The sequence below is a fragment of the Mesoplodon mirus genome (genome assembly GCF_964341445.2).
Source record: "Mesoplodon mirus genome assembly, chromosome: 2".
NCBI lineage: Eukaryota > Metazoa > Chordata > Mammalia > Artiodactyla > Ziphiidae > Mesoplodon > Mesoplodon mirus.
In genome coordinates, this window is record NC_138977.1 from 191,911,026 (window position 1) to 191,930,046 (window position 19,021).

Consider the following 19,021-nt stretch of genomic DNA (forward strand, 5'->3'; position numbering starts at 1 on the left):
TGCAGCTCAACTATTGACCCTGTGCTCTAGAGCGTGCGAGCCACTACTGAGCCTGCGTGCCACAACTACTGAAGCCCGCGCACCTAGAGCCCATGCTCCGCAACAAGAGAAGCCACTGCAAAGAGAAACCCATGCGCCGCAACGAAGAGTAGCCCCCACTTGCCGCAACTAGAGAAAGCCTGTGCGCAGCAACGAAGACCCATGCAGCCAAAAATAAAAATAAAATAAATTAAAAAAAAAGAGTAAATTGGCATGAACAATTTGACTACTACCAAAATTATAAATATCATACCCTTTGATCTAGCAATTTTTCTTCTGGAAAATTCACCCTACTAATATTCCTGGTACAAGTGTGAAATGACGTATGTACAAGGTTACTCAATGCAGCATTTTTATAGTAGTGAAAGACTGGAATCAACCCAAATGTCCTTCAATGTGGCACTGATTAAATAAATTATGTTATATCCATATAATGGAATCCTATGCAGTGCAAAAGAAAAGAAAAAAGAGAGAGAGAACAGAACGAGGAAACCATATGCTAATATGGAATCTCAAAAATAAGTGAAAAGAGAGCAACAGAGAACACTGTATATGGTTTATTAATATGGTTTATGTAGAAAAGGGGAGAGGAGTAACATTACATTCTAATTTGCTTGTATAGGAATAACATCATCTGAAAAGATACAGAAGAAATATAAGGGAGATATGAGACTTTTCCCTGTATACCATTTAATATATATATTTTAATTTTTGAAATGTGACTGTACCACCTATTTTTAAAATACAAACGATTGAAGATTTTGATTATTGTACCTTAATTCTAAATTCCAACTTCAAAAAATATTGCAATTAAATAAAAACCAAAACCTCCCCATACTTCTCTGCAAAAACAAATGTATCTTATATAACAGGAAACCAGTCTGAAAAATATCAAAGAGGATTTTAATCTGTAGATATGAAAACACATGGCTTTTTAAAAAGCAAATTACCTTTAATTAGTTCAGATATGCCATAATAATTGAGTTGTATGAGCAGCCAAGAGTTTTACAGTAATTTACAAGTTCAAAGCTACATTATTCCCAGGTTCCTTTTTCATTTCTGTCTAAAATGATTTTATGAACATAAATATTTTTATATTTATAAGATGGGAAAAATGTAATTTTCTACTTACATTTTCATTTTTCAAGATGAGTTTCAGGATTGCTTCTCTTTGTTTTAGAGCCTAAAAGTAGGATAATTTCCAGTTAGCATTTAAAAAAAAAAGGATCAACTAATTTTCCTAATATTTCTTCCTTTCCATGTAAACTACCTGACAATACCTATAAGAAATGACAGAAACTCTGACAGGTCATGGAAACTTTTGACTAAAGCAAGGTCTAGATTCTAGACTCTAGATTAATCATTTGTGGCCATCTTACTGAACTGTATCTTCTTATTCTGAATCCCCAGTGCCTAGTACCATATCTGGAAAATAACATGCCCTTAAATATTTCTTGAGTGAGTAAATGAATTCCTATGACTACCAATGTCTTTCCTCTACAGCTCTGCAAATCTCCTTAATTTAGGAAATTTCTGAAAACTCACTGCTGCCATAAAATTTTTTATCAGTAACTGGAAGAGATGGCAACAATAACTGCTCGGTTCTTCCATTCAGCATGTAACTTCCATGTCCACTAATTTATATTAGTGAATTTTATTTAGTGTTAATAGCATATTAGTTTATATGCTTGTATGCTCCCCCCCACCCCAGTGATGCTTCATATTACTAGAGAATAGGAGCTTTTATAGAATACCTGACATATACAGTAAATATGAATGCTTTTAAAGATTATTATGGCTGAACTCATCCCTATTCCCACAACCACTGAAAAAAACAGAGCCAGTTACAATGAGTACCAAATTAAGTGACCTGAGAAACAAAACCAAACTGTTGTTTCTGTAATTCAAATGTGTTAATATGAAGGTTAATTTGGTATGTTAGGCGATCACCAGTAGGTACTTTTTGTTAATAAGCATTTAACTTGGAAAGGAGTTTTAAGGTAAGGTTAATCATACACTTTGTTATCATAGTTAAACAGTAAGAAAAAAATTATCCTATAAAGTGCATGTGTGTGTTCAATAAAAACAGAATGAAGAGGGGGATTATAAAAATCCCAGTTTCTACATTACAAGTACACAAATTTATGACAAATTTGAAAAAATCTTTTACAACCTATTTTGAACTCATACAAAAATATATTAGGGGGCTTCCCTGGTGGCGCAGTGGTTGGGAGTCCGCCTGCCGATGCAGGGGACACGGGTTCGTGCCCCGGTCTGGGAGGATCCCACATGCTGCGGAGCGGCTGGGCCCGTGAGCCATGGCCGCTGGGCCTGCGCGTCCGGAGCCTGTGCTCCGCAACGGGAGGGGCCACAACAGTGAGAGGCCCACATACCGCAAAAAAAAAAATATATATATATATATATTAAACTTGCAACTTTAGTAAAGGCTACTTTCCATGCTGTTGTACCCTATGTTCTATTCTACTGTACATCAAAACCCTTTGTTTGCTCTTAGACGATAAGCAGAGATTCTATCAAGATAATCTTTACCTTCAGAACCACTGAGGTGAACTGATTATCTCTAAAAATATTCTGATGTCTTGGTAACAAAATAAGATCAAATATCTTGTGTGAAGCATACAAAGTTCATCTAAACCTTCAGCAGTCAACCTTTCCAGCCTCATCCCCACCTACTTTCCTTGATGCCCCCTAACTGAACTATCCCCAGAAGTCACCATTAAATATGTGCTTCCACACCTCCTTGCCTTTCTTCATTCTGGTAGAAAAGCATTTCTCTGCTTCACTTGACTGTCAAATTGCTACCATCTTTCATCCTTCAAGGTCCAGCTCGATTCTGTAGGTTTCACTAACTCCTCAGACAGAATTATGTTTTCATCATCATCTCAGGTTCTCACAGTTCTTTAAGCATATTTTTGTGAAGTACATTTTACATTTTTTTTTTTTTTTTGGCCACGTGCCATGCAGGATATCTTAGTTCCCCAACCAGGGATCGAACCCATGCCCCCTGCAATGGAAGCATGGAGTCTTAAACCACTGGACCGCCAGGGAAGTCCCCATTTTACATTATTTATTTTTGTGTCTGGCTCCCCTGCAATAAAGAGTTTTTTTAGGACAGGGGCCACGTTCTATTCACCAGAGCCTGGCAGGTGTCTGACACATATTAATGCTCAATAAATATTAGTCATATTAAGTACATTTTATAGTCTCCTATATCACATTAAAAAATCTCTGCACTGATCCATCAGGTAGATTTTCTAACAGACTGCCTAAGTAAATGTATACCCTCAGAGGAATCAGAGGCTGCAGCTGCAGCAAAGAGCCAGCCAGAGTAACTGTGCAGAGGCCATAGCCACCAATTTCAGGAAACCATGTTTACTGCTACAAACTGTTAAGCTGAAGAATATAAAATGGGGCAAATATTTTTAGGCCAGAGATTTTAATTTTGAAAGAAGTGACAGTGTAAGTTCTTCTACATAGCAATATATGTAACATGCTGATTGTATGGTGCATAGAGTCTATTACTAACCCTGTTTGTTTTTTTCTCCTTTAATCTAAAAGCAGACAAAATTCAGTATTTAGGGATTTTGTGCAAAAAAGTATCAAGTTTTAATCCTCTACTTGAGGGTACTTTTAACTAGCAAAAAAGAATGCTAGAAGATACTTACTACCGGTTCAACACCACCCTCACATTTGCATTCTTATGTTAAAGTGTAATATCATAGCTACTGGTTAATCATTAATCCTGCCACAGGAAAGAACTGCCAATAATTAATCAATTAAATACCAGGTGTTCTTCCTGTCAGGCCTTCAGAACGGTTCTTTAACCCTAAAACCCTAATTTCATCCTATCCTAAACCAAAACTATAATTTACATTTTCTTATGTATCTTCCATAGGTAACTTTACTGCATTCTAAAGAAAATCACTGAAGTGTCTAGGCAAACTTGAGGTAATGAGATACTTTGAAGAGAAGCAAACAACATTGATCTTAGGAAAGAAAAATGAAAAAAGCAAGAAAAGGAGTGGAAAGGACCAAATTAATTAGGGGAATCCTTGCCCTGTTCCCCCCCCCTGCCTGTCATAAATAATAAGTCTTATTTTTTAATCATTCCCTTTGTGAAATCACAGATGAAGACATGTAAAAAAGCGAATATTTAACTGTTCATAATATCAATCAAATCCACCTACAGGCTGGTTGATATGAAATCTCGTAGGCATTCTTCTCATTATAGCTGAGTCAAGATCCTGAGGACGATTAGTAGCTCCCATCACTATGACCTAAATATATAAAGAAAACAAAGGTATTAAATATACCAGTAATACTCCTTTCAGGTTGTTATTACTAGGGCTTAGAAGATATAGAAAATTAAGTGGGGTTTAAACTAAATCTTCTATAGGAAATCTGATTGTAATCCAGTATTACTCAAATATTTATAGATACAAATCAGCGTTAATCCTAAATACATCAAATGATAGCAAAGCTGGTAAGGCTGATGCATTTCGCCAGACTTCTAGTAACTAAAATAATAATTATTCAGTTACTGAGGAATTATAAAAATTTTTAAAAACCTATTGTATTTTCCAAAATATGGTTATTCAGTGGCTACATGTTGAATAACTTAAAGCTATTTATGTTACAGTTTGGGAGTATATATGAGGGGAATACTTCAAGTCCTTTAATAATATTAAGGAGAGAATCATTTCCCCTACCAGAATCTGAGGATTCTGGTAACAGTAATAGATATCGTCTATTTTTTCCTCTGGATTTCACATCATTTCATGGCACTATCAGCACTGCAGGTGACATCTTCTCAGTGCTAATAAAACCTCAAGCAATCCAATTTTAAACAAGGGCAACAGAATAAAAGCAAACATCAAAATGCTGGGTAGAATATTAAAAAAAAAAAGAAAAAAAACTGCTGGTTGCCCTGCCAGCCTCTGGGTCTATGCCGCTTATTTATAAAGAACGTAGAGATGAAAAATCAACACGAATAAAGACAAAGATATACAAAACTATTTAATTTCTGAATGGCTTCAATATTACCATTATTGTTGATATTTCTGTATAATATAATTAAGCACACAGCTGTCATCCAAAATGAAATTTATTGGTATTCTAAGGAAAACTTTTATTTCAGCCTAAAAGGTCTTAGATTTCTGAAATAATCTGAAATCTAACTCCAGAACAACATGTTGAAAAATACACTAACTCTTACATTCTACTTTTTTTTTTTTTTTTTTTAGGCTATGCTGTGCAGCATATGGGATCTTAATTCCCAGACCAGGGATCGAACCCATGTCCCCTGCATTGGGAGTGCAGCATCTTAACCACTGGACTGCCAGGGAAGTTCCTTATATTCTACTTCAACTCTTTACATTTAACGTTACTCAACTGCCAAATTACTTTCAATTAACTGTGAGAGGTTGCCACCTAGAGGGAAAAAATATACATACAAATTTGAGAAATAGTTCCATAATATAATGCAATTTTGTATTTGGGTCAAGTGATCCTAAAGTCAAAATATTAATGCTCTTACCTGTTTTTCTTTACGGACTTTCTACAACTCTATAGAATTAATAAGGAAAATTTCTACCTAATGTAAAACAAAGTCTTTAAAAGTGATCAAATGAATTAATTGTATAAGATAAAGGATGAATATAGTATATTTTGAGATAGAGTATTCATTAGATATTTAAAGAGTTCAAAGTGATATGGAAGCTTGTTGAAGACTGATCATATTATGTTGTAAAGAATCACAAAAAGCACTGTGGTTGAGGCAGCACCTGAAAAAAACTGAAAAAGGGGCTGTGCTTTGAGAAACATTCTAGGTAAACAGCCTGAAACAAAACAAAAACCCATTATGAAACATGAAACACTAAAACTTAGGATCAAGGAATCCAGATAAATCTAGCACAACATGGCCTAATGAATTTATGTGGGGTGATAACAGATATTCACGATGAAGAAGCAAAGCAAGAGTGATTGACATCACTTGAAGAAGTAAATTTTAAGGAGTGATTTTAGGGGCAAAAAAGATAACCTTTACACATATATTAACTCTATTTAGTGCAAATAAGCTAAAATTAAAAATGGGAAGCAACAGTAATTTTTTAGTATTTATGCAGCAAAATTAATGTACATTTTAGGTATTAGTTAAGACTTCGAAAAATCTTTAAAACAAAATATTAAGATAAATTTTTTACCATTTCACATTTAAAACAATCAGATCTAAATATATGCCTCAAAAGCTGAACTATGTCAATGAATACCCTAAAAATAATGTTAGCTTTTACGTCTCATGTCTCTCAAGATGAAGAATGTATCATTGACTAACTTGGATTTCCAGTAGCAGTGACAGGTTTAATTGGGCCACTCAACTATTTTTGTTTCCTCTGTGGCAAGGAAACAAAGAAAGTAAGCTGGGGTACTGGGCTCCATCCATAGTCACAGAATAGACAATTTTAGAGGAAAGCTAACTGGTTCCTATTAAAGAAGATGTCTAAAACTATTATTCAAATTAGTAACAGCCATTTTAACCCCCTCAACACACAAAAAAGTTAAAAGCAACATCTTTATTTTCTTCCTCAAAAGTCTGTCATAATAGAACAGTAAATACTATTAGTATAGTAAAGAATAACAGTTCTAAAAATTCAATTTTAATTTGCTGTATCAGAACCACACTGTGGGGCTCTGGACGAAGTGGCTCAGGAGTATATTTCATCCAAATTATTTTATAATATTATCATTATTTCCTTGGTTTTAAAATAATACTCTGATAAGATATAATAGTAACTATCAATATTTCTCTCTTACATGGGCTAACTATTCTCTGCATACTTTAAATACTATTGCTTAGGAGGATAATTAGTGTTTGGAAACCTGCAAACTAAACTCATTGAATAGATTTCTCAGAACCAATGATTAATATAAATTGTTTCTAGTAATTCACCAGAATTTATCTATGTTGTGCTTTCTTCTCTAATCACTGAACAAACACTAAAGGCAATTTTCCCTCAAAATGAAATTATACTTTCATAACGGTGATGTAGGACATGGGGCTTAATTTTCTTCTTAAGAATCAAGTGTCTCAGCACTTTAGATTTATGGTAATGTGGTGGACAAAGGAGATCCTTAAACCCTCTGGCTACAAAACATGCAAAAATAATAAAATATTTTTAAAAACTAAATTAATCAATAAATCTGCAAAAAAGTAAAGGAATTAAGCTGAATCCAGCAACAAAGCCTATACATGATGGAGGCAAGCAAGGGTAGAAGTTGACCACATACCATCTGGACACGTACAGATTTTAAAAAGTGGTGTGTGTGATGAGAGACCACCCTACATAAAGTTGGGACTCATGAAGTACTATGGCCTGAGAAAAGTGGTGAAATATTAGAAAACCTATTTGGCAGAGTCAAGCCTTGGTTCGTGGAAAGATATATAAACACACACACTAAATCTCTGAGATTTCATGGTTCATGGCCAGCTAACATGGATCCTGAACCTGAATTTACCTGTCTTTGGAAAAGAACACAGCAGAGACAAGTACAAAATCCTCTTAGAACAGCAAACCGTCAATGTAGATTCCAAAAATTCACACACAAAGTTCTACCAAATATGATTTTTCCCATGAAATCACAAAACACACAAGGAAATAACCATCCTAAACCCAAATGATAGAACAAGATGTACAAATACTTCTATGCTAGAATTACTGAAGATGGACTATAAAATTAGTGTTAATACATTTAAAGGAATAAACAAGAAATAAAAAAAAATCACATAGCGAATACTTATGTAGCATATATATACCAGATACTGTTACAGGCACTTTACTCAGATTAAATCCTTAAAATCCTACAACAGTTCTGAGGTGGATACAATTCTTCCCTTTTTATAGATATTACCCCCTCTATTCAGACACAGGGTGATTATATAATTTTGCCAAAGTTACAAGGCTAACCGATGCCAGGGCTCTGCTTTACTAAGCCAACTGGCAAGAGACCATCAAAACTGATCTGGCAGACCTGAAAAAGAATTTATAGAGCTGAAGAATATAATAACTGAAATGATAAGCTCAATGAAAATGCTACATAGCTGAAGGGATCCAAATGAAGCCAGAATCATCTAATTGGAAGAGGTAAAGAAATTACCCAGAATATAGCACAAAGAGATGGAAAATATGAAAGAGATGTTAAAAAACATGGAATATAAATAAGGTATATCCAAATGGCTTTTGATAAGATCACAAGGAAAATGGAAAAGAAAAAATATTTGAAGAAATAATGGTTGAATTTTTTTTTTTTTTTGGCTGCGCTTGGGTCTTCATTGAGGTGCGCAGGCTTCTCATTGTGGTGGCTTCTCTTGTTGCGGAGCATGGACTCTAGGTGAGCAGGCTCAGTAGTTGTGGCGCATGGACCTAGTTGCTCTGTGACACATGGGATCTTCCTGGACCAGGGCTCAAACCTGTGTACCCTGCATTGGCAGGCAGATACTTAACCACTGCGTCACCAGGGAAGTCCCTCTATGTTTTCTTAAAAGGGGCAAAAACAGATTACAAAATAGAAAAAACCTACTGAAGTTAAAACAATGAAAAAACATTATTAACCTTCCCAAAACTTTTCCATGAGAAAAGTTTTTAAATACATATATACATGAGATATAAAATAGGTGATTCATGGAAGGGGCGGGGGGGGGGGGAACCCAAACAGAAAAATGGCTCTAGAAGTTCCATTTCCAGCAATATGGCAGAAAACCAAATATGCCAGAAAATTTTTTAAGTTTTCTTTTAAAATACATTATTGATCTGGCAAGAAAGTATGGAATATTCAGAGGTGAAGAACTAGGTGAAAATGGGAACTCCAAGAGGTAAATTGAACAATATAGCTGGCTTTCTCTCTGGGGGAATACCAAGGGACCTTAATTTTGGTTTTCACAGCATTTCAGAGGAAAGAGACAAAGCCTAGGACAGAAGACTGTCATGTATAAAATTGGAAAGGTGCATGTGACAGGAAGTGGTTAAGTATATAAGTATCAGCAACTAATGAAAATGAAAGTATAAAATTAAGTTTAAATTAAAAATATATATATATGTAAATAAGTTTGACTACTCAAAGTACAGAGAGGCCTGTACAAATTGGAAGCATCCTTTTGCTACATTAGTCAGAAATTAGCAAGCAAAGGAAATGTATTTAACCGCCCTACTTCCCTGATGTGTGACAACGTACTGTTAAGTTGTGTGGCACTGACAAAACTAATACACAGTTGATTCTTTTTCTAGCTTCTTTTAATCATTCCTTAGAACCTTACAGAAAAGGATATTACAGTTTAGAACATCTGAGAGCTTGCAAGGAAAAACATGCAGTCCCACTTTAACTAAGAAACGACAGACCTGGGTTGGAAACAAGATGTCGGAGTAAAAGAACTTGCACTCGCCTTCTCTCATGAAAACACCAAAATCACAACTAACTGCTGAATAACCATCAACAAAAAAGACTTGAACAACCGAAAAAGATATTCTATATCCAAAGACAAAGAAGAAGTCACAAAGAGAACATAGGAGGGGTGCAATCGTATAATATATAATCAAATCCCATACCTGCTGGGTGGGTGACCCACAAACTAGAAAGTAATTATATTGCAGAAGTTCTCCCACAGGAGTGAGAGTTCTGAGTCCCACGTCAGGCTGCCCAGACTGGGGGTCTGGCATCAGCAGGAGGAGCCCCCAGAGCATTTTGGCTTTGAAGGCCAGTGGGGCTTGATTACAGGAACTCCACGCATGGAGGGCACACTCAAGGTCCTGTGTGTACCAGGACCCAGGGAAAAAGCAGTGACTTCACAGGAGCCTGGAGAAGACCTACGTGCTGGTCTTGGAGGGTCTCCTGGGGAGGCAGGGTGGCTGTGGCTCACTGTGGGGACAAGGACACTGGTGGCAAAGGTACTAGGGAGTATTCATTGGCATGAGCTCTCCTGAAGTCTGCCATTTTGACATCAAGATGAGGCCCCACTGCAGGATCCAGTGCTGGAACGCCTCAGGCCAAACAACCAACAGGGCTGGAACACAGCTCCACCCATCAGCAGGCAGGCTGCCTAAAGTCTTCCTGAGACCACAGCCGCCTCTAAACACACCCCCTGACACGGCCCTGCCCACCAGAGGGACACGACCCAGCTCCAATCTCCAGTGGGCAGGTACAAGTCCCTCCCACCAGGAAGCCTGCACAAGTCTCTAGACCAGCCTCATCCACCAGGGGACAGACACCAGAAGCAAGAGGAACTACAACACTGCAGCCTGCAGAATGGAGACCACAAACACAGAAAGTTAAGACAAAATGAGACGGCAGAGAAATATGTTCCAGATGAAGGAACAAGATAAAACCCCAGAAGAACAACTAAGTGAAGTGGAGATAGGCAATCTACCCGAAAAAGAATTCAGAGTAATGATAGTAAAGATGATCCATGATCTCGGGAAAAGAATGGAGGCACAGACTGAAAAGATACAAGCAATGCTTAACAAAGAGCTAGAAGATATAAAGAACAAAGAAACAGAGTTGAAGAATACAATAACTGAAATGAAAAATACACTAGAAACAATCAACAGCAAAATAACTGAGGCAGAAGAACAGATAACTGACCTGGAAGACAGAATGGTGGAAATCACTGCTGTGGAACACAATAAGGAAAAAAGAATGAAAAGAAAGGAGGACAGCTAAGAGACCAATGGAACAACATTAAACACACTAACATTCACATTACAGGGGTCCCAGAAAGAGGAAAGAGAGAAAGGGCCTGAGAAAATATTTGAATAGATCATAGCTGAAAAATTCCCTAACATGGGAAAGGAAACAGTCACTCAAGTCCAGGAAGCGCAGAGAGTCCCATGAAGAATAAACCCAAGGAGGAACATGACAAGACACATAATAATAAAGTTGAAAAAATTAAAGTCAGAAAAATATTAAAAACAACAACAGGAAAAAAAAAATAACATACAGGGGAATCCCCATAAGGTAATCAGCTGATTTTTCAGCAAAAACTCTGTAGGCCAGAATGGAGTGGAGTGGCGTGATATATTTAAAGCGATGAAAGGAAAAAACCTACAACCAAGAATACTCTACCCAGCAAGACTCTCATTCTATTTGACAGAAAAAACAAAAGCTTTATGGACACTCAAAAGCTAAGAGAATTGAGCATCACCAAACCAGCTTTACAACAAATGCTAAAGGCCACAACTGGAAACAAGAAAATTATGAATGGAAGCTCACTGGTAGAGGCAAACATACAGCAAAGGTAGAAAGTCATCCACATGTGGATATGATATCAAACCCAGCAACTGTGAGGAGAGTACAAAAGCACGATACTGTAAATGCATTTGAACTTGAGACCAGCAACTTAAATCATATATATAGACTGGTATATCAGACTGGTATATCAAAACCTCATGGTAACTGCAAACCAAAAACCGACAATAGATATACATACAAAAAAAGAAAAAGGAATCCAAACACAACACTAAACATAGTCATCAAATCGCAAGAGAACAAAAGAGGAAAAGAAAAGAGAACTACAAAAACAAATCCAAAACAATTAACCCAATGGCAATAAGAACATTCATATCAATAATTACCTTAAATGTATTAAATGCTCCAACCAAAAGACATAGGCTGGCTGAACGGATACAAAACAAAGACCCACATATATACTGTCTACAAGAGACCCACTTCAGATCTAGGGACACATACAGACTGAAAGTGAGAGAAAGGAAAAAGATATTCCATGCAAGTTGAAACCAAAAGAAAGCTGGAGGGCTTCCCTGGTGGCGCAGTGGTTGAGAGTCCGCCTGCCGATGCAGGGGACACGGGTTCGTGCCCCGGTCCAGGAGGATCCCACATGCCACGGAGTGGCTAGGCCCAGGAGCCATGGCCGCTGAGCCTGCGCTTCCGGAGCCTGTGCTCTGCAACAGGAGAGGCCACAACAGTGAGAGGCCCACATATCGCCAAAAAAAAAAAAAAAAAAAGAAAGCTGGAGTAGTGATACTCATATCAGACAAAACAGACTTTAAAATAAAGACTGTTACAAGAGACAAGGAAGGACACTCCATAATGATCAAGGGATCAATCCAAGAAAAAGATATAATAATGGTAAATATATATGCAGTCAACACAGGAGAACCTCAATATACATGGCAAATATTAACAGCCATGAAAGGAGAGAGTGACAGTAACACAATAATAGTGGGGGACTCTTAACATGCCACTTTACCAATGGACAGATCATCCCAAAATGAAACTAAATAAGGAAGCACAAGCTTTAAATGACACATTAAACAAGATGGACTTAATTGATATTTATAGGACATTCCATACAGAAACAACAAAATACACTTTCTTCTCAAGTGCTCATGGAACATTCTCCAGGACAGACCATATCTTGGGTCACAAACCAAGCCTTGGTAAATTTAAGAAAATTGAAATCATATCAAGTATCTTTTCTGACCACAACGCTATGAGACTAGATATCAATTACAGGAAAAAAACTGTAAAAAATACAAACACATGGAGGCTAAACAACATGCTACTAAATAACCAAAGAATCACTGAAGAAATCAAAGAGGAAATCAAAAAATACCTAGAAACAAATGACAATGAAAACACGAAGACCCAAAACCTATGGGATGCAGCAAAAGCAGTTCTAAAAGGGAAGTTTGTAGCAATACAATCTTACCTCAAGAAACAAGAAAAATCTCATAAACAACCTAAACTTACACCTAAAGCAATTACAGAAAGAAGAACAAAAATACCCCGAAGTAAGCAGAAGGAAAGAAATCATAAAGATCAGATCAGAAATAAATGAAAATGAAGGAAACAATAGCAAAGATCAATAAAATTAAAAGCTGGTTCTTTGAGAAGATAAACAAAATTGATAAACCATTAGCCAGACTTATCAGGAAAAAAAGAAATAGAAATCAACAGAAATAGAAATGAAAAAGGAGAAGTAACAACTGACACTGCAGAAACACAAAGGATCATGAGAGATTACTACAAGCAACTGTATGCCAATAAAATGGACAACCTGGGAGAAATGGACAAATTCTCAAAAGCACAACCTTCCGAGAATGAACCAGGAAGAAATAGAAAATATAAAGAGACCAATCACAAGCACTGAAATTGAAACTGTGATTAAAAATCTTCCAACAAACAAAAGCCCAGGATCAGATGGCTTCACAGGCGAATTCTATCAAACATTTAGAGAAGAGCTAACACCTATCCTTCTCAAACTCTTCCAAAATATAGCAGAGGGAAGAACACTCCAAAGCTCATTATAAGAGGCCACCATCACCCTGATACCAAAAGCAGACAAAGATGTCACAAAAAAAGAAAACTACAGGCAAATATCTCTGATGAACACAGATGCAAAAATCCTCAACAAGGGCTTCCCTGGTAGCACAGTGGTTGAGAGTCTGCCTGCCAATGCGGAGGACGTGGGTTTGTGCCCCGGTCCGGGAGGATCCTGCATGCTGCGGAGCAGCTGGGCCCGTGAACCATGGCCGCTGAGCCTGCGCATCTGGAGCCTGTGCTCCGCAACAGGAGAGGCCACAACAGTGAGAGGCCCGCGTACCGCAAAAAAAAAAAAAAAAAAAACTACAATGAGGTAACACCTCACACCAGTCAGAATGGCCGTCATTAAAAAGTCTACAAATAATAAATGCTGGAGAGGGTGTGAAGAAAAGGGAACCCTCTTGCACTGTTGGTGGGAATGTAAATTGATACAGCCACTATGGAGAACAGTATGGAGGTTCCTTAAAAAACTAAAAATAGAACTAACATATGACCCAGCAATCCCACTACTGAGCATATACCTAGAGAAAACCATAATTCAAAAAGACACATTCACCCCAGTGTTCACAGCAGCACTATTTACAATAGCTAGGACATGGAAGCAACCTACATGTCCATCAACAGAGGAATGGATAAAGAAGATGCGGTACATATATACAATGGAATATTACTCAGCCATAAAAAGGAACGAAATTGGGTCATTTGTAGAGACGTGGATGGACCTAGAGAGTGTCATACAGAGTGAAGTAAGTCAGAAAGAGAAAAACAAATATCGTATATTAATGCATATATGTGGAATCTAGAAAAATGGTATAGATGATCTTATATGCATAGCAGAAATAGAGACACAGACGTAGAGAACAAATGTATGGATATCAATGGGGAAAGGGGGGATGGGAGGAATTGGGAGATTGGGATTGACACTATACACTATGATACTACATATAAAATAGACAACTAATGAGAACATACTGTACAGAACAGGGAACTCTACTTAATGCACTGTGGTGACCTAAATGAGAAGGAAATCTAAAAAAGAGGGGATATATGTATATGTATAGCTGATTCATTTTGCTGTACAGTAGAAACTAACACAACATTGTAAAGCAACTATACTCCAGTAAAAATTAATTTAAAAAAAAAAGGCTTAAAGACCCAGATGTAAGACCATATATTATAAAACTCTTTGACATAAATTGTGCAAGATCTTTTTGGATCTACCTCCTAGAGTAATGAAAATAAAAACAAAAATAAACACATGAGATCTAATTATTAATGTCCAAAATATTACAAACAGCTCATGCAGCTCAACATCAAAAAAACACACAACCCAATCAAAAAATGAGCATAAGACCTAAATAGACATTTCTTCAAAGAAGACATATAGATGGTCAAAAAGCTCATGAAAAGATGCTCAAGATCGCTAATTATTAGAAAAATGCAAATCGAAACTACAATGAGGTATCACCTTACACCAGTCAGAATGGCCATCATTAAAAAGTGTACAAACAATAAATGCTGGAGAGGGTGTGGAGAAAAGGGAATCTTCCTACACTGTTGGTGGGAATGTAAATTGGTACAGCCAGTATGGAGGTTCCTTAAAGAACTAAAAATAGAGGTACCATAGGATCCAGCAATCCCACTCCTGGGCATACATCTGGAGAAAACCATAATTCAAAAAGGTACATTCACCCCAAAGGTCACAGCAGGACAATTTACAAAAGCCAAGACATGGAAGCAACCTAAATGCCCACTGACACATGAATGGACAAAGAAGATGTGATACATACATACAGTGGAATATTATTCAGCCACAAAAAGGAATAAAATAATGCCATTTGCAGCAATATGGATGGACCTAGAGGTTATCATATTAAGTGAAGTAATATGAATTACTTCATATGAAGTGAATCAGACAGAGAATGACAAATATCACATGATATCACTTATATGTGGAATCTAAAAAAATGATACAAATGAACTTACAAAACAGAAACAGACTCACAGACATAGAAAACAAACTTATGGTTACCAAAGCGGAAAGGTGGGAGAGAGGGATAAATGAGGACTTTGGGATTAACATATACACACGACTATATATATATATTTTTAAAAAGTGACATAAGAACTGAGAGTAAAGACTATAAGGATTTATGGTAAGAGTCAAACGAAATGTACAGAATACTCGTAGCCACTAGTCACTTCCTTTTCCTTGACATAGATGGTTCTAATACCCTGGTTTTCTCTCTTATTCTTGTATTTGTTTTGAGCATTTGGGAAATCTTTTTAACATTTTATTAATTACGAAGCCCTCAAAATGGATGAGACATATACAAACCATATTCTTTCAGATTCTCATCATTTATTGGTAAGTATAAGCTACAAAAAATAATTTTGTAAATAAGCTTAACAAGCAGCCAAATTTTCTATTAACACCACCACCAAGAATAACACAAATTAAAGCAGATTACTTTCAAATACCTGGCAGCTGTGATCAGTATCCAATCCATCCCAGAGACTCATAAACTGAGCTTTCATCATGGCTGTAGCTTCATGGTCAGAACTTGAACGGTTTCGTAGAAAGGAGTCTAGAAGAAAAAAATCCTTAACCTTACAAACCAATAATAAATTACTCTTTACATAATTTCAAATCATTAATTAAAAGCTGACAATTTTATGAAATATTACAAAGAAAAGGGTTCGAATATGCCTTTTCATACATTATTCTGATATAACCACTTTGACAAATTATCCAGCAAATTAAATCAATTCACAATCCTCATTTCTTTCCTAAAAATACATTCATACCAACATATATAAAAGAAGTAAAGGATCTAGGGCTGAGAGGCTAAAAAAGGATCACGTAGTGTCTTAGAGCAAAAGTCTGTGTGCTTTGGCCCTAACTTTCCAGGTTCTCTGCATCCTATGTATTCTTAATTATGGATCACATCCTTTTTCCTCATACACTTTTCCTGGTAATAAATAAAAATGATACTGGAAAATCTCAAAACACTATTAAGTGGGAAAATATAGGACAGGAAATCGTTTAAAACATACATGCTGGCATGCATGTACATATACATTATACAGGGTAAAAAAAACCTTTAATGAAATACACCAAAATGCTAATAACTTTGGTTATCTCTCAGTGATACTGATGGACAATTTTAATTTTCTCTTGAATTCTTTTCTATCTTCCAAATTATCTATAACAAACATGAAATACTTTTAGAAGGGGGAAAACATTTTCCTTCTAGAATGAAAGGACTGAAAGGTGGTATATCCTAAGAACGAAAAAAAGACAATAAAAGCAAATCCTATATTTTCCAGTACAATCCTATTTCAAATGTTTTGTCTTGTATCTCTTCAAATCACTGGCATTTCTCAATAACTTCCACATTTCAACATTAAAACTAAAACTTGAAGTCTGTCAATCATACATGCAAGTGACATGAAAATGCTTTTTAATGTGCTAGGTCCAAGCTTTAAAAAACAAAAAATTTTTTAAAAAAGCAATTACAGCAAAAACACATTACTGTGACATGATAGTTTTGTGATGGCAAACATATATCCTGTATTTTCTTTTACAGTTTTAATCGTGTACAATATGTACCATTGTTGTACCATGTATTGTACCATGTACAATAAACATACCCATTTATTCTGGATGTATAAAATCTAGTCATTTTAAAATTGCTTATTTTTTAAAGATAAATTGTGTAAGTTTAGCTGCCTACTTAACCACCATAATTCTGCTATTAATTATTCTTAAATTATCTTCATTTCTAAGAAGTGGTTCAGGCAAGATGGCTGCTTAAAATAATATGAAAAACTTAAAATGTTGGATCAAAGTATAAATAACCTAACTATATCAGTAGTTACATTAAATGTAAATGGTCTAGAGTATGCAATTACCTGTTTAAGATATTAGACTGGATTAAAAAAACACAAAACCCAACTGTGTACTGCTTACATGAGACACACTAAATATAAAAGCTCAGAATGCTGAAGACGGTGGAAAAAGACATGTATGTAAACACTGACAAAAAGACTGAATAAGATTTTTTTTAAGTTAATGCATATCTGATAAATAGTGCTAGAACAATCGGACATCCATATGCAAAAACACAGACTTCAACACAGACCTTATACATTTCACAAAAATTAACTCAAAACAGAACACAGACCTAAATGTAAAACAAAAAGCTATAAAACTTATGAAAATAATACAGGAGAAAATTTAGGGAACCCTGGGTTTGGTGATGAACTTTTACATACAACACCAAAAGCACAATCCATCCAAGAAAAAAATGTGTAAGTCGGAGTTTATCAAAAATAAAATTCCTGCCCTGTGGAAGACATTATTAAGAGAAAAGACAAGCCACAGACTGGGAAAAAATATTTATTATATGAAACACATATCTGATAAAGGACTTGTATCCAAAATTTACAAAGAACTCTTAAAATTCAACAAGAAAACAACCCAGTTAAAAAATGAGCAAAAGGGCTTCCCTGGTGGCGCAGTGGTTGAGAATCTGCCTGCCAATGCAGGGGACACGGGTTCGAGCCCTGGTCTGGGAAGATCCCACATGCCACGGAGCAACTAGGCCCGTGAGCCACAACTACTGAGCCTGCGCGTCTGGAGCCTGTGCTCCGCAAGAGAGGCCACGACAGTGAGAGGCCCGCGCACCCCAATGAAGAGTGGCCCCCACTCGCTGCAACTAGAGAAAGCCCTCGCACAGAAATGAAGACCCAACACAGCCAAAAATAAATAAATTAATTAATTTAAAAAAAATCCACCTTCAAAAAAAAAAATGAGCAGAAGATATGAACAGAGACCCCACCAAAGAAGATATACAGATGGCAAATAAGCAAATGAAAAAAAAGATGCTCAACGATATACATCACTGGGGAAATGCAAATTAAAACGAGACTCCACTACACACTTATTAGGATAGCTAAAATCCAAAAAATTGGTAATACCAAGTGCTGGAGAGGAGTGGAGAAACAGGACCTTCATTTACTGCTGGTAGAACTGCTGGTGGAACTTTTAAGTGCAAATAGCCACTCTGAAATACATTTGGTAGTTTCTTACAAAGTTAAACACAGATTTACCATACAATCCAGCAATTGAGCTCCTAGGTATTTACTCAGTTGAGTTGGAAAATAAAGTCTACACAAAATCCTGCATATCTCTGTTGTTAGCAGCTTTACTCATAATTGCACAAAACTGGAAGCAACCAAGAGGTCCTTTAATAGATGAATGGATAAACAAACTGTGGCACAACCATACAATGGAGTATGATTCAGCAATATAAAGAAATGAGCTACCAAGTCATAAAAAGATAATGGAGGAAACAAATGCATATTGCTAAGTGAAAGACGCCAGTCTGAGAAAGCTACATGTTATATGATTCCAACTGTATGATATTCTGTAAAAGGCAAAACAATAAAGACAGTGCAGCTAGGAGTTTGGGAGGGAGGAGTTTGAGAGGGATAAACAGGTAGAGCACAGGGGATTTTTAGGGTGGTAAACTATGCTGCCTGATATTGTAAGGGTAGATACATGATATTATGCATTTGTCAAAGACCACAGAACTGTACAACACAGAATGAACCTTAATATAAA

The 19,021-nt window shown here is 36.3% G+C and overlaps 1 protein-coding gene across 1 annotated transcript in view; it reads right to left on the reverse strand.

Annotated features, from left to right (window-relative positions):
* The window catches only part of ATAD1 (ATPase family AAA domain containing 1), a 53,446-nt gene that overhangs the window by 10,414 nt on the left and 24,011 nt on the right, over positions 1 to 19,021 (reverse strand). The window contains exons 6-8 of the mRNA XM_082639236.1: positions 15,874 to 15,980; positions 4,248 to 4,337; positions 1,172 to 1,222 (exon numbers count right to left, since the gene is read on the reverse strand). Coding sequence (XP_082495362.1) covers positions 1,172 to 1,222; positions 4,248 to 4,337; positions 15,874 to 15,980 — 248 coding nt within the window. The remainder of the gene's footprint in view (positions 1 to 1,171; positions 1,223 to 4,247; positions 4,338 to 15,873; positions 15,981 to 19,021) is intronic.